At 44.9% G+C, this 20,142-nt stretch overlaps 1 protein-coding gene across 1 annotated transcript in view; it reads left to right on the top strand.

Annotated features, from left to right (window-relative positions):
* Positions 1-20,142, top strand: part of kalrna (kalirin RhoGEF kinase a) — a 1,015,085-nt gene that overhangs the window by 549,271 nt on the left and 445,672 nt on the right. The window contains exons 10-11 of the mRNA XM_078552171.1: positions 6,154-6,276; positions 16,547-16,738. Of these exons, the coding sequence (XP_078408297.1) occupies positions 6,154-6,276; positions 16,547-16,738 (315 nt within the window). The remainder of the gene's footprint in view (positions 1-6,153; positions 6,277-16,546; positions 16,739-20,142) is intronic.

Here is a 20,142-nt window from a genome sequence, read left to right as displayed (position 1 = left end):
GAACATTCAAATAGTCGAATTTGAAGGTGCCAAAAGCATGGCAGCAGCTGGACGGAGACAGGGGCAAGGGTAGTAATAAGGGAATCCATTTCTAGAGATGCTCTGGCGATGATAGGATAGGTAAGAGTGAAACCAAGTGAGGGTAGTCATTCTGTGCTAGACAATGGATGAGAGGCCTTTGTGGAAAATCAAGTTGATTATGTCAAAGGCTGCAGTAGGCCAAGAGGGATGAGGAAGGATAGTGAATATAGGATGTCTTTTGTGACTTTGATTAGGTTCATTTCAGTGCCATGACAGGGATAGAAGCTGGATTGGAGAGATTCAAAAATAGACTTGTGCTTAAAAATAGGCATAGACTCAGAAGGTGACAACATGTTTGAGAGCCTTGGACAGGAGAATGGAAGTTCAAGATAAGGCAGTAGTTAATAAGGACAGAGGAATCAAAAGTGTTTTTTTTTAGGATGAGGTGATGACAGTAACTTTAAAAAGGAAGGAGGAGTTCAGTATCTTAAGAAGAGGTAATCAATTATAATGTCAACTTGCACGGGGGCCAGGAAGGGACACTGGATGATCAGCAACTTAGTAGGACTAGGGTCAAAGGAGTAGAAGGTGGATCTCATGAACAAGGTGAGCTCATACAGGGAATGAGAGGAGATAGAAGACAAAATAGAGAAAGTGATGCATTTAGGTCTAGGGTTGGGGAACTCACATGGGATTATAATCTCATGCCTTTGTACTTGAAAATCACAATCTTAAGCTAATACAAAAGAGGAAAGATAAAAGCAAAGTACTGCGGATGCTGGAAATCTAGAACAAAAACAAAGATACCTGGAAAAACTTAGCAGGTCTGACAGCATCTGCAGAGAGGGATACAGTTGACGTTTCGAGTCCGTATGACCCTTCATCAGAACTAAGACATATAGAAATGAGATGAAATAGAAGTTAGTAGAAGGGAGTGGGACAGGAGAGCTCGATAGAGGGCCAGTGATAGGTGGAGGCCAAGAAGAGACTGCCAAAGATGTCATAGACAAAAGGATAAAGGGGTGTTGATGGTGGTGATATTATCTAAAAGATGTGCTAATGGGGACATTAAGGGAAGCAAGCTAGTGGCAGATGGCCCTTGTGCGGGTGGGGTGGCCTTAATGTCTTTGTTTTTGTAATACACAAGAGGCCTGGGTGTAATTTTCCGAGGCCCTGTGCCATCAACAATACCTCACCAACAATGAACAATTTACCAGAGAAGCAGTTACAGGATCCAGATTAATTTCAGCAATACCTGAGCCCACTACCAACTGACACTAACTGTAGTACAAAGATAATAACAATGCAGAGCCTCGGGCTGCAGAGATAAATAAAAAATTAGAAGTATACTTATGAATATTTAGATCTTTATGCTTGCCATTGTGATCATTTCTTTTATTTCTCTAAACAGAATTTTTTTTCAGATGGGGATTTTTTGGTAATATTCCTGTCAGTGTTATTTTTAGGTGGGAATGAAATAATTTACTGAATTTTATCTTGAAACAGTGCTCACAGGATTTTGGTGCTAATTGGTTGCAGTAAAATATCACCCAATGGAACATTTCCCTAAGTAATCCATAAACAACCACTGAGTGGCACTATAGTCAACAGACTTCATTTCATATTATTTTCTAAAGTGAGCATTGATTGCTTTCTAAACTTTTACCCAATTTTCTCTCTTTTTTCCCCCATCTTTCTGAGGCGGTGAACACAGGCAGACTATTTTGTGCTTGATCCAGGCATCATACATTGTCCCCACACATGCACCTTCCAGAAGAGACAACAGTTTAGCAATCAGAAGTGGCGGGTTCACTGGCTGATTTGCCCCCAACTATTTCATTCTGACCTCCCTGCTCCAGTGAGGATGATTTTAGTGCCCTTTCTGCCACTCTGGCTGAAATGAGCAAACTCAGCACATACTAAAGATCGAATCTGGAACGATTTTAATGGCTACAATTAACTACTGCCCCCTAAGCATTTGTAATAAGTGAATCTATTTCTTCTTAATGAAGCCCAAACTATTTAGGTGACTAAACATGGTATCTTGTTTGAAGTTGTGCTTATCATTCAATTTATTGCCATCTGATTTCAGTTTTATATTTAAAAGATCCTAATAGTAATTTTATTAATGAAATCAAGAAGTTGGTGGTTTACAAACTGAAGGGGCTTAGGAAGGGTGTAAGGATAGTGCAATATCCAATCATGAAAGGGAGGTGTCAGCTGTGGCTCAGTTCATAGCACCCTTTCCTTTGAATCAGAGGGTTGTGGGTTCATGTCCCACTCCCGGAAACCAAGAACTGTGATTGTACTCGAAAAAAAGAGTTGCAATCTGTGACTGTTGATAACTCGAAAGAGTATCCAATCATGAAATGACTTGCTAGTTAATTTTGCAATGCATCTCGGAACTCAGACATGATGCTCTTTAAATTCCATTAAAATGTTAAAAGAAATTGAGAGGAAAACTCGATCTGTAATGCTAATTAATTGTTTGGATATTCAGTTTTGCAAGGGATTAACTAATACATTCCATGCCCTTATTATTAAGAAATTATTAAGAAAAAAAGTTTATTTAGATAACCTGTACATATCAAAATAGAACACTGGTATGTAAGCTAAAGTAGAAAGTAAAGTATCCTCGCCATTAAAAATCTGGGTTGATGCTCCATTGCAATACTGAAGGAATGCTGCGTTATCCAATGTGCCAATTATGGATGAAGCATTAAACCAAGGTCTCTTCTATTCTGCTGCCTCAAGTGGATGTTAAAGGTTCCATGGCACTATTTCAAGATAAGATGTAATTTTCTTTTGTATCCAACCCAACATTTCCCCTTAAACCAATCGCACCACTAAAGCAGATTAACTGATCATTCCCCTCTTGCTGTTTATGGAGGTCACTGGGACAGAATGGCTGCCATGTTGATCTATATAACATCTCCTGCTCTTTAGTAATCTATTGTATTGAAATATATAAGCTGTGGACAAAAAGCAACATGTATTTCCTGTAGTAAATGTTTTATAGTTTGACAACACAATGGAGTTAGGATTTTGTATAGGGAACACTGGAGGGTAGTTTTTCTTCTGTTATGTGCCTAGGGAATCAGTATTCACCATGCACAGGGCGGACAAAAGAGGCAATGAGAGGTCTCCATTGACATTGCTTTGCTCCAAGACTTCCTGGAATTTTCGCATTGTTTATAATTCACCCTGCATTTATAATGGGCATACAGCCAGCACTGGTATTTTCATAAGATGTACAGGCCATTCTTGGCCTCTCACTCATTTTTCATATACTCACTTGTTGAATGCCTATCAAAAGCTGGGGCTCTGACCTGTCCCTGAACCTCCTAAAACTAAAGAGAACCAAGTGCTACCATGCATCCCCCACCCTGCACCCACAAGGATTATGGGGGACAAACAGGAAAGTGGTGTTGAGGCCACAATCAGACCAGCCTTGATCTTATCAAATAATGATAGAGCAGGCTTGAAGGGCCAAATGGCTCCCTGCTCTTAATTCTTGTGTACTCTTGTGTAAAAATCGTCTACTTTGTGCCCTATGGATTGCAAAAATGTTGAGACTTGACATGTGGCACTTTCCTGATGATCTCTATGGTAGTACAGGTCTGGAAGGCAGAATATTCCTCTTTCCAATCGACTGCTCATGTTTACCATCCCTCTGCATTTCCTTCTTTGTCAACATCCATTACTAAAAATCTGTTGGACTATTCAAATTAAGCCCTTATGCTCTGTTTCTATTTATTTTTTATATACATGCCCTAAGGCTACCATCTGTATGTCATTAATTTCTGCACTGCCTCCTTCTTTCTCCATCATGAGTATAAAAAAAGTTTTTATCTAAGATGTAGATTAGTATTGGCTTTCCTGTCATATAAGGCGTTAACAAAAACTTCACTCACAGATATAATGCTCAACTTGATAAAGTTCTGTGGCTATTGTTCAGTTGATCTTCTAACAGTTACTTGAAGGGGAATCCAAACCACTTAATACAAGTACAAGTATGCTGTGTGATGTACTCAAATATGTGTCTTGAATGACAGCTTTTAGAATTGAACAGACTGACATTTAAATTCATGAAGCTGCAGTTACTGTTTTGGAGAGCTTTATCAATCTTCCTCTTTTCAAATTAATGAGTTTAGTTTTAAACCTTTAAGATGTTATCCAACTGGAACCTTTGAGGAGACTATGGGCCATCTTTTCAGGGAGTGGGGCCAACTCCGGAGGCCTTTGACAATGGCGGGCAGGATATAGATTCAAATGTCCCGCTCCCATTTCCAGCAGCTTCCATTTTTGTTGGCAGGGGGAAAGGGATGGGCATGAATCACGCAGCAGAGCCATTTGAAATTAGTGCTGAGTTCAAACAGACCCCATTTTCACTGTTCTGAGGGACTTAACCCACAGTGGAGGTGTTACAAGTTTATGGAGGAGGCATAAACATTCTTGAAGGACAGATAAGGTCCGTTTTAGTGTCATTATCTGAAGTTATTTAAATCCCCAGCCCTTCAAAAATCAAAAAAGGCTGCAGCTGTCAGTTAGGGGAAAGAACACCCGCTGGAGTTTATTGATTGACAGGCCATCTAGTGTAGCTTAGAAATAAACCCTTTTTTTTTTCATTTTTTTCCTGCAGTTTTAATAGCCTTCATTATTGACATTTCCCAAGGCTATTATTATAGCTGAGTGTATCATGAATGCTTGGCTGAGTTTCAAAATCCCCCAAACTACTTATCTCAGCAAAGGGATTGGTTCACATTTTGATTGACAGTTTGAAGAAGCTGTTAAAGAATTAACTGTCTTTGATGTGGTTAGTGAATAGAAGTTTGTTTTTGTAACAGACTGAGCACCTGAGGGGATTTAAAATCTTTGAATGGGTTTTATGAATAAGAGTTATTTTCAGTATCAAGTGTGTATGAATGAGTACACTCTTAGATTGTTAGAGGTTTTTTTTTCATCTCCACATGGCTCCAAAGGTCTGCCCATTGTGCAAACTGGGTGAGTAGCTATGGAGACGGCATGGAGGTGGCATGGGGTATAGGAATATGAGGTAGCATGGGGGCATGAGAGCGCATAAGGGGTATGTGCAGACGTGAGGGCTAGGGGGCCCAACAGCCTTTTATAAAATTAAACCAAAGTCTCAGAGAACCAAAACAGGCCTTCTAAGCAGCCCACGTTGGCACTTGCCTGCCCCCATAGCCACCTCCAAACTGCCTCCGGGGCAGCAGGCCCAACTCAACCCCACCTCAACCCCTGAGTGAAAATCAAGCATTCGGGGGTCCTTTCCATGCACACGGGTCTGTCAAGTTGGGAGATTTCATGACTCGAGCTTCCATCTCCATGACAAAATTCTGGCCCAAGTGTACTAAGACAGGCAACTTTTGTAGTTAGCGAAGCAAAGATTAATGAAACAACTATGCCAAATATAATTATGGTGATAATATTAACACTGTAGTTGCAAAGTATTATGTTCCACTATATGAGCAGTCAGTGATGTTTAAAACTATGAGAAATATATATTTATGTTTCAGCCATTATTTGTTCATTTATATTTTTAATACATTTGCTTGACATGTAAAGCCTAAAATAAGGTCAAGAGCTAATGTTACTCTGCTGCCTCTCAATGACAAGGAGGATCTCATAGAAGCATGGGACAGATAGAGTATCTGAAGTCATCAAAAAGGGATCTTTATCATTTTGTATTGGCCTAGTTACAATGTTTTACCCAGATATCAGGGCATTTAGAAACACTGTCAATAATTTAGAGTATAGGTTCATGTATGAGATTTGGCTGAAAGAGGGGTAAAATGGTTAAAAGAACCTGACAATATGGCAACAATCTCCAGATACTTTTCTTCCTACTATGTAGTGAACAGTATACTAACTACTTGGTTGTCAAACCTGACATTTCATTTCTCAAGGGGGTCAATTAGTTGGTGCTTCATACAAATCATTATTCTAAATCATAACTTTTCCCCAATTACAGGGTTCTTAATGAGTTAATTAAACATCTTCCTAATCAACCAACATTAATATGTAAAAAAAATTGCAGCATTAATGAATTGCAATGATTTATTTCTGCTGGTTGCTTTGCTGGTGTATCTTATCATTTTTTTTAAATTAAAGGTTTTAGACTGGATAGAAAACCATGGAGAAGCATTTCTAAGTAAACACACTGGGGTTGGAAAGTCACTTCATAGAGCCCGTGCTCTCCAGAAGAGGCATGACGATTTTGAAGAAGTAGCTCAGGTAGGAATGGTACCTCATCTCATGTTTACTTTGGCAAAAACACTTAGCAATACTTTACATTCTGTATGTTATTGCTGATTAAAAGTCCTAATTCTCTTTTTTAAAATAATGCAATACTTTGTGAAGGAAACGAACAGTAAAACAAAAGTAGTTGCATAACACACTGAGCCAAAAATAGTCTGGAATAGTCAATTAACTCCCAAGCGTTCAACGCATCATGGTCTGCTGTTCTTCAAATTATTTAAAAACATTTAGCAAGATGGAATGCATTTTCTTCATGTACTTTAATTTAATTTCATAAATATTCCTTTAATTATTGGAGTCTTTAGCATTTCTGAAAGCACTTCATTACTTTGAGGCTACTCTGAAAAGAATACTTTATTAGAGTAACATTAAATGTTGCTTAATGTATTTTGACACATGTCCTGTTTTAATGTATTGTATATGTTGTTGCACATCAGAAGCCTTGAAGTCAATGGTGTTAAATTTGGTTTAACTGGCAGGAGCTAGGCAGAATGAGAGCACTAGTTTCCCAGAAGACTTGATGGGACTTCTTTGCTAATTTACGGGTTGTCCCTAGTTTTCCAGAGACAAGCTGCCATCATGAAATGTGCACCCCATAGCCAGCTTACCAACTGGGAAGCAGGAAAGTTGGCAATGCTACAGGCCCTTAAGAGCCTGCAGCAGCTTAATTAGGATGTGCATTTTGTGACCAAGGTAGGGAAGCAATATTGTGAAACTACAGAAGGATATCTGGAGGCAAGAAAATTTCCAGTAGGGCCCTGAGTTCTTTCAGGTACAGCCACAGAGAAGCAGGTGGAGGAATTTCAGAATAGAAAATAGGTCCTCATCCCCTTGGATGGTGGCATTTGCCAAGGGAAATTGGTGAATGGGTATGGTGAGCAGTGACACAATATGCCAATTTGAGCAGCATTATCTTCAGGATCTGGCTGCTGTACAGAAAGTGACTCGGTGGTCATCAGAAGTGCCAAGGCAAGGGTCTTCTGCACATCTCTCACACTTGCACCTAACCCAACTAGATCCAACATTTGCCTTAACCCTGTCAATACTTCTCTCTCCATTTGGTGCACTGTCTGTAAGTCAGCAGAGAAGACTTCATTGGATCTCTTTTCTTTAATTGTGAGTCTTTGGAATTCTCTTCCACCGAGAGCAGTGGAGGCTGGGTCTTTGAATATACTGAAGGTTGAGTTAGACAGATTTTTCATTGACAAGGGAGTCAAGGGTTATGGGGGACAGGCAAGAAAGTGGCATAAAATGGCAGAGCAGGCTTGATGGGCCAAATGGCTTATTCCTGCTCCTATTTCTTATGATCTTATACTCACACCCTCAAAAACTGCTGCTCACTCATGAATACGTTTCTTACTGAACCTTGCTGTTCTTCCTGCTATCATGCACAATGTGGTAAGTTCACTTATACATGATGAAGATTGAAAGCTTTGGCCAAGACACACATTTATCCATGTTCACTTCTTGAATGTGAAGCTTGCATGTAACAGAAGGGAGCTGAATAGCACAGAAGAGGATCCCGCCACGTGCTAACACTTGCTCCTGTGAAAGTCACCACTGTTGACATCATAAGAAGGCATACAGGCATTGGAATGGAGATGACACGGGTGGAGGCATGGAACATCTGTTGGCATCTTCCCTTCCTCTTAGCTTTATACAGGTTTCGGGTCAAGTGGTTCGGACCATGGGCGGCTCAGGTCAGGTGGGATCAGGGGCCACTCGGAGTGCAGGAATAGATCAGCACGCAAGAGATGAAGGGGATAACTAGACAGGCACCATACTGTGAAATGCAGAGCCTAGCCAAATTGTCCAGGTAACTTTTTAAAAACTTTTCTCAGTTAAAATTGTTGCATGGCACATTCTAAAAATGTCCAGTTTTTGGACAAATCTGGTTTTTAGACAGCTAGGTTTGAAATACTGTATTGTACTTAACTTTTTGAGTAATATACTCACAATCTCCTGAACCTTGAAGCCCGATGTTCCATAGCTTAGGGATATAGACAGGTTAAGTGAGTGGGCTAAAATTTGGCAGATGGAGTATAACATAGGTAAATGTGAACTTATTCGCTTTGGCAAGAAGAATAAAAAAAGAGTATACTAGTTAAATGGAGAAAGATTGCAGAACTTGATGGTACAGAAGGATCTAGATGTCCTGATACATGAATCACATAAAGTTAGTATGCGGGTATAGCAAGTGATTAGGAAGGCAAATGGAATGTTGGTGTTTATAACAAGGAGAATGGAATATAAAAGTAGGGAAGTTTTACTACAGCTGTACAGGACCTTGGTGAGACCACATCTGGATTACTGTATGCAGTTTTGGTCTCCTTATTTTTAGAAAATAATACCTTATAGTATACCTTATAGAAAATAATAGTACCTTCTCTGAACTATTTAGAAATAGTTCAGAGAAGGTACATTTGACTAATTCCTGGGATGCAGGGGTTGTCTTATGAAGAAAGGTTGAACAGGTTAGGCCTACACACATTGAAGTTTAGAAGAATGAGAGGTGCTCTTATTGAAACATTTAAGATCCTGAGGGGACATGATAGGATGGATACCTGGAGGATGTTTCCTCTTGTGGGGGAGATTAAAATTAGGTGACATAGTTTGAAAATAAGAGATCTGCCTTTTAAAACAGAGATGAGGAGAAGCTTTTTCTCTCAAAGGGTTGTTGGTGTGCGGAATTCTCTTCCCCAGAAAGTAGCGGTGGCTGGGCCTTTGAATTTACTCAAGGCAGAGTTAGACAAATTTTTGTTAGGCAAGAGAGTCAAGGGTTATGGGGGGCAGACAAGAAAGTGGAGCTGAGACCACAACCAGATCAGCCATGATCTTATTGAATGGTTGAGCAGGCTCAAAGGGCCAAAGGGCCTATTCCTGCGACTATGTTCCTGTGTTCTTATAGCACTGCTAGTGGTTTGCTAGTGTTTGCCCTCTGCATTCTAGATGTTGTCCATGTCTCAGTTTTCCAGGTCAATTAGACAATTGAGATGTAAATTCTGATGACAATGCATCACCAATCACTCTTACTCGGCTAAGCACCAGCACAGCAATAGTTATTGTGAATAACTTAGTGAATCTGTGGGACTGCACTGGAGGATTCACTGAGCACATGTGAGCTGAAGTAGGTGAAGGTGGTAAAGACGTCCAATGGAAAAGATAACCAAGGGACTGTTCACAACAGAAGATGACAGAGGTACAGATTTCACAGACACAGCATTTAAAAGAAAAATTGTTGATTTCTGTGCACCGACTATTACTAAATTATTGAACTGTCTACCAGGAAGAATCAAGGATAAGTAGGATAAGTATGGTGGAGCCTATTAGTCCATGATAAAAGATTGTCATGCATTTTGTTGATGCTCTACAGTCAACTATGGAATGTGTGGTCACCCCAATGATCATTGCAGCTGAGCCCCATTGCCCTTACCCTGTGACACCAGCATCTCTCAACGATTGTGGGGACCTGGGATTAACCATTGCCTCAAGCTTTGATAGAGTGGGAGAGTAAACTGATAGGGGCTTCATTCAGATCTCTGGGAGTCAGAAATGATGAGCTGCAGCCCAGTAGCAGTGGCAGTCATGCAACAGAAATGGGACATTTTGCATGAGAATCATTTTTAACTTGCTACTGTAGTGATGGGATGGTAAAAAGATGAAAATTGCAAAATAGAACTTCTCACTATTATTGCAGGGGGCTTTAAAATAGAGTGCCAGTGCTCTGCCTGAAACAAGCAAGCACCTCGTGAAGATATTGAAGTTTGGGTCCTATAATGAATTTAGGGTCCATATACATTTTTTTCATACGCTGGATGGAGCATACACTATAATTCCAAAAAATATGAAATGATACATTTTTGTGGGACTCCTCCTGACCACAAAAATCATCCCGGCCACTGCTGGTGGCTCTGCAATGATCCCCCAAATGAGACTCTGCAGCGGATCTGTCCAAATTTCCCCACAAACTTCCACTTTCCAACTGCCCAGCTGCCTGTCAGTGTTCATTAATTGTTGACACCTCGCTGAATTTATTGTGAGACCTGATCACCAAAGTAATTTGGTCCTCCTGCTAGTGACATCCACTAGGTTATCTATCCATAGGAAGGAAGGAAATAGGAGGAGTAGGCCATTCAGCCCCTCAAGCCTGCTCCACCATCCAACTAGATCATGGCTGATCTTCTCCGTCAACACCATTTTCCCACACTGTACCCACATGCCTTGATAATATCTAGAAAGCTATCAATCTCTGTCTTGAATATACTCAATGACTGAGCCCTGAGCTCCATAGCCCTTTGTGGTTGAGAATGTCAAAGATTCACTACCCTCTGAGTGAAGAAATTCCTCCTCACCTCAGTCCTAAATGGCCTACCTCTTATTCTGTAATTGAATTTGACCACCAGCTGCCATGGCGGGATTTGAACCTGTGTCCCCAGAACATTAGTCTGGGCCTCTGGATTATTAGCCCAGTGACATTACCACCATCTCCCCACTAGAAGTCAACCACACTGCTGAGGGTCTGAAGTCACATGTAGGCTAGACCAGGTAAGGATGGCAGATTTCCTTTTCTGAAGGGCCTCAGTGAGGCAGATGGGTTTTTACGACAATTGATGATAGTTTCATGGCCACCATTGCTGATACTGGCTTTCAATTCCAGGTTTCTATTAATTAATTGAATTTAAATTCCACCAGCTGCCATGGTGGGATTTGTACCTGTGTCCCCAGAGCATTACCTTGTTTTACGAGTCCAGTAACATTACCACTATGGCCTGAAGCTTGCGTTCCGAGGTCAGGCATGCACCCCACCCGAACGCATGTAAAATTGTACGAAAAGCCATTGGGCGTGCGTCCTGACGTTATCGCACATGCGTTCAATATTGAGATTGGTCGGCGTGCACAGGAGTCAGGGCAGCACCCGCTGACAATTAAAAGGCCAATTAAGGCAATTAAAAAGCCTATTGACCGCGATTTTATGTTGCCCGTGCGATTTTTAGCTTATCACATGGGCAAAATGGGTGGGTGGAATTCACGTTTTCATCATTTCCTCATCCACAGGCTGGATAATAGGCCCCCGGAGCAGGAAGACTTTCTCTGCCATTGCCAGTCCTTTGCTGTGTGAGTACAGAGTTGTCCCAGAGTTTCTTGGCATCTTGTTTGATTGTCAAGCCTGCCTTTCAGCATCTCAGGTCTTCATCTTCCCTGGAAGATTCCTCTGAGTATTGCAGCACAGTGCCCCTTCATTTTCTAGGCACTACTCCTCTGCATCCCATTTAATGGGGATAATGTATTCTACTGGTGGAACATCCTCTGAAGAGGAGGAGAGGGGCAAGAGGGAGAGGAGGCCAGGTGGGCACGGGCAGCATCCCAGGGACAGACCTTTAAGAGGAGGGGTGTGGGCTCAGTTGGTGCAGGGCCAGTAGGGGGGGTCAAAGCAGAAGGGCATGCTAAAGATGCCACTACCCAGTGGCTAGAGTGTTCAGGCAGTGCTCCAACTACCTCCAGATGTTCAAGGTCCAGTGCCGCAGGAGACTTCGCCTCTTCATGGACACAGTGACAGCATATGTCACATGATAGGTCTAGAAATCACCTCCAACTGTGTGGGCGGACACCTGTGCCAGTAGCTTTGAAGGTCACAGTGACCATCAACTTCTATGCCTCCGGTTCTTTTCAGGGTTCAGTTGGAGATCTGTGCGGCATTTCTCAATCAGCTGCACACAGTTGCATCAAGCTCGTGACTGATGCTATCTTTAGGCACGTCCGCACATTCATCCACTTCTGGACAGGCGAGGCGTGCCAGGCGGAAAGAGCATGAGGCTTCGCTGTGATGGCTGGGTTCCCCCGCATCCAGGGTGTAATAGATTACACTCATGTGGCCATCAAGGCACCAGCAGGTGAGCAGGGAGCTTTCATAAACAGAAAGGGGTTCCACTCGATGAATGTTCAGATCACCTGTGACCACAGGACACAGATTCTGCAAGAATGTGCCCATTACCCTCGGAGCTCACGCGATGCTTACACCTTACGACACTCACAGGTACCAAGCCTGCTCCTGCATGAGTGGATGGATGGCTCCTGGGTGACAAGGGCTATCCTTTGAAGAGGTGGCTGATGACCCCACTCCATCACCCAAGAACTGAGGCCGAGGAGAGATACAACAGGAGTCATGCCTCCACAAGGGCGTTTCTGGAGAGGACCATCAGGCTGTTGAAGATGTGCTTCAGATGCCTGGACCGGTCAGGGGGAGCATTGCAGTGTACTCCAGAGTGTGTCCCCGTCATAGTCGTCTCATGCTGCGCCCTGCACAACATGGCTCTGGCAAGGGGAGACCCACTGGAGGCTGAGGAAAGCGAGGCAGCTCCACAGGCCATGGAGGATGACTCAAGTGATGGTTCAGAAGAGGAGCCTGGGGAGGCGCAGGGTGAGGACCTCAAGGCAGAGGACATTAACCCTCATGGAGGCAGGGATACTTTGATGCAGTGAACCTTCTGCTAGGCATCCAAGGCATCAATGCCTCCTCAAGCCCATGGCATTGTCTCCTTTGCTAACAATCAATAAATGAGAACCCAGCCCAGTATGCCAGCACGACACAAGCCATACTTTTACAAGCCTGTGCTGCATCTGGCACCTATTCATACCATCCATCCAACTCAGCCCATTTAAGTCAAATAAATGTTTATGTTACTTCACATGAACAAACACAGAACAAACAAATTGTCCATCCCCAACACAAGAGTCAAAATAATTAACGCATGAAATGTCACCCTCAAGCCCCTGCCGTGCTCAAGGTGCCTTCAACTTATGTCTGTGCGTGCTGTGTCTTGGTGCCACCATCCCCCTTCGCTGACAGTGGCATTGGAAGCAGCCTGCTGACTCTGCTGTCCTGCTGGCCTGATGACCTTGGCGGTTGTCCGCTGGCCGCTGGAGCCTGAGCAGGCTCCACCTGGGAGGATGCGTACAGGCCTAAGGCTGGGCACTCCTCAGTCATCATGGCATCATCAGATGCAGCAGCCACTGGCAGAGGGGCAGAGGAGCTGGTGGCCTCATCCAGAGCACCCTGAGAGAAGTCCATAGAGACAATAGGCAGCTTGTCTGCCAACGTGAGGTGCATTTTTCACCTCCCTACTCACCAGTGATGAACAAGGACCTAGCAAGGAGACTAGGTACCTTATCCATCTCTCACACTGGCAGTGACCTCATGAGGTCACTGCCTATGTGAGGGCTTGCAGATCTGAGTGCAACCCCAGGAACCCCTGAGTTTGCTCCTGAAGCTGCCTCTCCATGAGAGCCACCACTCTCTCAATGGAGGAAGCTGTATGCACGATGGTAAGGGTCAACGCAGAACTCATGCTCCGCATGGACTCGTCTATGATGGAGACCATGGTACGCAGACCCTCATGGATCTCCACCAGTTCTCTCCACGCATTTCACTGGATACCCAACACCTGCCACTTGATGGACGACTCTAGAGGCTCGTCATTTGCCTCGGACGCAACATGGCCCTGGTCTCCAGCTGTGCTCCCACTGTCAGCTCCCTGGGACCTCTCTGCCACTGCCAGTTCCCCATATGAGTGTGATGTGCCCTCACCACTGTGCATCACCCATGGAGCCAAATTAATAATGCCCACCAATGTGTGATTATCTGTGCTGGTGCCTTGTTCAGAGGGATGGCGTGATGCTGGTGCAGGTGTGATGTCTTCCTCGGAGCTCAATGGGGGGTCCTCAGGGTCGCCAGCAGCTCCTGCGGATGGCACATCTGCGGGAGGAAGGCAAAAGATCAGTGCATTCGATCATCAAAGTCGCTATGCATGCTAGGTGGGCTGAGGAGACAGTGGAGACCTGCTGCATGGTGCCATCTGCATTGGAGCTTCAGTGGGCTCTCTGGCAATGGCAGTTCAGTTTCTGATGAGAGGAGCCCGTTATGTTTCCAGTACCCACCACACATGCATCTGTCACCTGCACTCTTACCTTCATCCGAGACCCCCACCTCACCGTGACTGGAGGAGCGAGCTGGCCAGTGGTAATCCAGCTCCACTGCATCGCTCTGGTGCTTCGTGAGGATGCACAGATTTGGCATTCCTCCAACTGTTCTGCGGTGCTCCGCCGCGTTATGACTGCTCTTCTCCTGACAGAGAAAAATAACCTCAATATTGCTCCGTCTCCTTGAAGGTCCTTTCATGGTTCCCCCCACCCAGGCATTAGGTGGGCCATGTCACTGTGGCACATCTCACCCTGCAGTGCCAGATGGCATACACACTCTTAGGCCCCTGAACATTCCAAGAAACGGGCACCCGACTAAAGTTCTCCGCATAGGTCCATGCTATTTCTGCACTTGTCCTTGCTGACCGCAGCAGATCATTGAACCTTTTGCAGCACTGAAGCCACATGCGGGGCCCCATGTCGTGCCCACTGGTCCGTGCGGTGACCTCTATCCAGGTCTTCTTGGTCAGGTGGGGCAGCCTTCTCTTACCATCCCTGGGCATTAAGTTATGTCACGTGGCACTGACTTCCTTAACCAGCACCCCCAGGAACTCATCTGAGAAATGGGGGCAGAGTGCCAACCCAATTTACCCTCCCACCTTCCATGACCACCAGACGCTGAGGCCATGTTTGTACACCAGGACACTTCTTGGATAGCTTCCAAACAGCTTCCTCAGCCTCCCTCACAACTCCTGGCAGCCTTCAGGGAGCTGCCTCTTCCATTTTTTGAACACTCCACTGGGTCCCCATTGGACCCGGCGCCCGACGTGTTCCCATCCCAGCGCACGGAAAACACATCCGGCAGTCGCATTTCACACTGGGTGGGCCTTAATTGGCCACCCAGCATAAGATCGTGTTCACAGCACGAACTCAGCCGGCTGTGTTCCCAGGGTATTCACTTGGGGCTCTGGATTACTAGTCCAGTGACATTACCACTATGCCGACATCTCCCCTGTAAATCACTCCACCCACTGTCTGCCCAATATCCATCCAAATCAAAAATGACCTCCCCCTTTTCTCAAGATGATAAACCTCTATTTTTGTGATCCCTGTATCAATTTCTGTCCTAGTCCCAGAAACAAGCTGAGCAAGACTGACCCAGCAGACACTGCCGTTGCAACCTGAGGCAGGGTAGGACAGAAATAAGCATTTTATAAAAGCTCCCAAAAAAACTTAATGAAAATTCATGAGAACTCACTGATTGATTTACCGAATTTATATAACAATTGCTTTCAAATTAATCTTTATCATAATAGTGTTGTGGTGCATCCTTTAGGCTATAAACGAATTGCGCATAATAGAAAACATGAAGCAGCCCCGAATCTTTATGTAACTGTTGGCACACGTGTGCTGTAGCATGCTAAAGTCCTGTGAGCTTTCCTAATTGAGGTTGGATTATATTCTAAATTTTTATTTAAATATTATCAATTATCTATAATATTGAATTTGAACACTGGGAAATGAAATCATAATTAGTATTATATAGCCTGCGTGTGCTCCCTGAGGGATCATTGCACTTAAAGCTTTAGGATGAAATTTTCTGTGATGCCACAGCATGGGGACATCTGACACATCAGGTGACTTTCAGAAGCAGGCAGTGGACCTACAATTTTTACAGCAAGTTGTTCACTGTATACGAGGCTGTGCCGTGATTCAGGATCTGGGAAAATTTCAACTTTAATGTGCCTGGTGAACTATAAAAGATAATAAAGAAAACACTAATTTCTGTAAATGAGCAAAGTACTTTAGAAATACAGAAAGAGGAATTTAATTAAACCATTTTTGTGGACATTAATTTATTCTAGTAGTGTGTCTGTACATTTGTATTATACTGGATTAGTCCTGACTGAATCACATTATTTGATTGATCCAGAACTTCGTGCACTTGTTTGGCCAAATATTGCTGTGTCAAAGGCAGATTGCTGTGATAATGGGCTAGGAGAATCAAATCACATGAATGGTAACTCTTGGAGATTCCAGGGATTTCATAGATAAGCGTACACTTTTGTATTAATGTATATGATGTCCTTGTGCTGCTGGGGTTACATTTTGAGAGATTATATACTGTTTGGTATCTGCTGTAGAAAGTTTAGTCTGTGCTGGCCATTCTGCCAGATTTTTTTTTGTTCTCTCTTTTTCTAAAGGGAATGATTGTGATTTATTTTAGGCTTAATGGATCATCTGTGGGCGTGTTGTAGAGAGAGTAAACAGCCCGACAAGAGTTTTCAGAATCACATATCCATTAAATTTTCTTCTCATTTTTAACTAGAATACATACACCAATGCTGATAAGCTGCTGGAGGCAGCAGAGCAGCTAGCTCAGACTGGGGAATGTGATCCTGAGGAGATCTACAAAGCTGCCCGACATCTAGAAGTACGGATTCAGGATTTTGTACGAAGAGTGGAGCATAGGAAACTTCTGCTGGATATGTCAGTGTCGTTTCACACCCACACGAAAGAGGTAAGATAGAAAATTTGATAGCTTTGTGCCTGCACAATGTTGACATTCAATTTAATGCTCCAGTTACCAAAGAAAATGTTCCAGGGTAAATTTTAGAATATTTTGTTTACTGAAGTGCAAAATGATTTGTAAAGTCGGTCCGCAGGCCCACATACTGGGGGATTTCTGTGACAGAACTTTTAGGTTATGAGGAAAGCCCAGCAAAGTATCATTTGAAGTTTAAAGTGATTCAACAACTTGAATTTCATATGCTCTATATGGACTCAAGTCTTGGCACTGAGCTCACCCTTGTGAAATAGGCACATGCATAAATTCTGTAACTTTGTCCTGTTCTCAATAGATTATTACTGTTGAACTTTATTGATAATTTTGTTTTGCTATTAAAATTCTTATTTTGCTTTTTGATTCCTGGGCCTGAATTTCACACTTGGCGTGCGTGCCAAGTTGGCGGGCGTGCCAAGTCGGCGGGCCTGGAAGCAGACGTATAATCTGCTGCCAGGCGAGATCGAGTTTTCTACACGATTTCACGCTGGGTGTCCAATTAAGAGCTGCCAAGCGTGAAACGCAAGTGCTCAATGGTTTGAAAGCACTGGGCGGGGACAGGAGCCTGTCAGGTGCCAGGTCTATCCAATGGTGACCCGATGGGGGATTTAAAAATAGCAGAGGCAGCTCCCTGAAGGCTGCCAAGGGACACTTTGTAGCTTTGGAGTTGTTTGATGAAACATTTCTTTTGAGCAGCAGTGGCATCTGCACCTTCTGGGCACGCCAGGCGGGAGGGCAAGTCCTGTGGACACTTGGCCTCCCGGTTCTCGGATGAGTGCCTGGGAATCCTCGTGGAGGAAGTCAGTGCCAGGTGGGACATCCTCATCTCCAGGGATGGCAAGAGGGGGCCAACCACACCTGACCAATAAAGCATGGGCAGAGATGGCAGTCCAGGTCAGTGACCATGATGTTGTGTGGCGCACACGGATGCAGTGCTGCAAAAGGTTCAATGATCTGCTGTGCTCATCAAGGGTGAGTACCGAGTTGCCATGGATCCGCATGAAGAAGTGTTAACGGCTGGCTGTCCCCCCGTGGTGCTCAGAGGTGTAAGAGTCTGAGTGCCAACTGTCAATGACATCGGCACTGGCCAAGGTAGTGAGCTCTGGCTGCTTGGCCTGATTGCTTTCCAGGTTGAGGGCCATGACTCGGATGTGCCCTTGTGCCCTGCAAAGTGTTCCTCAGGTTAGGTTGGCAAGGCTGCAATGACACTGCAGGTAGAGAGTGGACTAATCAATGCTCCTCTGTCCTTTCAGGAGAAGAGAAGCCATAACAACATTGAGAGGCCAAGGATGCGTGGACGCCCCCCCATATATTGATGAGGAGCGAGATGGACGCCTTAGAGATGGAGTGCTGGTGCCCAGCTCATTCCACCAGTCGTGGAGAGGCAGGGGTCTCTGACGAAGGTAAGAGTGCAGTACAAAGAAGTGAGAGTGGCAGAGTGTGCAAACATTATTGTGTTGTCTCAACTGTAATGGAATCCTCAAATCTGTTCATCGAAAGATGATAGCGCCATGATGTAGTCCTCCATTATCTCACCAGCCCGCCTAGCATGCACAGTTATAGTGTGATTACTAATACTAATGGCATGTCGTTTTCCTCCCCTAGAATCGTCATCCAGCCAATGAGTGAAGGGCCCCAATGAGCCACCCTCGGACCCCGATGAGCTACCCTTGATGCCGGCAGTTGAACCTGCATCACACCCCCTCTCTGCACCAGGCACCAGTGCAATACAAGCACCTCGGTGGGCATTAGATCATCAGCTACAATGTCAGTGCACAGTGGGGAGGGCACAGCACACTCTCATGAGGGGCAGGCAGAGACAGAGAGTGCCCAGGGCATCGGTAATCGGAGGACTACTGGAGACCAGGACCATGCTGAGTCCAAGGCAGATGACGAGCCTCTGGAGTTGTCTATTAGACGGCAGATGCTGGATGTCCAGGATGCGCAGGAGGATCTGGCATAGATTCCTGAAGGTTTGTGTGCCATGGTCTATGTTATGGAGGAGTCCATGCGGAGCATGAGCACTACATTGACCCTCAGCACCCAAGAGCACTGCCTCCGCTGCTGAGAGAGTGGTGACACTCATGGAGAGGCAGCTCCAGGGACAGAATCAGGGGTTCCTGGGGTTGCGCGTGTACCTGCAAGCCCTCACATAAGCAATGACCTCAGGAGGTCTCTGCCAGTGTGAGAGATGTATAAGGCACTTAGTATCTCTGCCCGTCCATCAATGGTGAGCAGGGAGGTCCAGACCTACCACACGTTGGTGCACAAGCTGCTTGTTGTCTCTGGGGGTTCTTGTCAGGGCACTCTGGATGACGGCAGCAGCTCCTCCGTCCCTCTGCCAGTGACCATGGCATCTGATAAGGCCACGATGCCTGAGGAGTGCCCAGCCATGGTGCTGGACCCTCCCAGGTGGGGCCTGAGTATGCTTCACTTGTTTTGTAGGTGCAGGGCACGCTAGTATCTCATGCTGGATGTGAGTAGCTCTAAACTTTATTGCACAGGTACTGAGTGGACTTTGGATTCAATGGGTCATTTCAAACATCCGGTAAGGAGGCGGCACCCCTGGCATGAGGTGAAAGCAATGTCTTGGCAGCATAGCTGAAGGAGCGTTGAATCAAGGCCTCCCTGGTGTCCCTGACTCCCTGAAGGTTCCAGAGGTCTGCCTCCACATCCTCACCGTGTTCTTCTCCGGGCTCCTCTTCTGATCCACCACTGGAGCCATCATGTGGCCTGTGGAGCTTCCTCAAGATCCTCTTCCCCCTTGCCAGAGTCAGATTATGGAGAGCACAGCATGCAATGACTATCAGAGACACATATTCTGGACGGTATTGTAGTGCTCCCCCGAACGGTCCAGGCACCTGAATCTCATCTTTAGCAAACCTATGGTCCTCCCAATCACCGCCCTTGTGGAGACATGCCTCCTAATATAACGCTGCTCTGCCTCTGTTCTTGGGTGCCGGAGAGGCGTCATAAGCCGCCTTTTCAATGGATAGCCCTGGTCACGCAGCAGCCATCCATCCAGTCAAGCTGGAGCCATGAACAGCCTTGGCACCTGTGAGTGTCTGAGCGTGTAAGCGTCATGGGAGCTGCCAGGGTACCTTGCACAGACTTGCAGAACCTGCATCTTGTGTTCACAAACTATCTGGACATTCATGGAGTGGAAGCTGTTCCTGTTGACAAAGGCACCCGGCTCACCTGCTGGCACATTGATGGCCACATGTGTGCAATCGATGGCACCCTGGATGCGGGGGAACCCAGCAATTGCAGTGAAGCCTCTGGCTTACTCAGCCTGACTGGCCCTGTCCTTCCGGAAATGAATAAATGTCATGAACTGCCAGAACAGAGCATCAGTCACCAGC

This window comes from Cetorhinus maximus, chromosome 11 (genome assembly GCF_964194155.1).
Source record: "Cetorhinus maximus chromosome 11, sCetMax3.hap1.1, whole genome shotgun sequence".
Taxonomy (NCBI): domain Eukaryota; kingdom Metazoa; phylum Chordata; class Chondrichthyes; order Lamniformes; family Cetorhinidae; genus Cetorhinus; species Cetorhinus maximus.
Note: the sequence above shows the minus strand (reverse complement) of the source record. Positions and strands in the feature narration are given on the sequence as shown.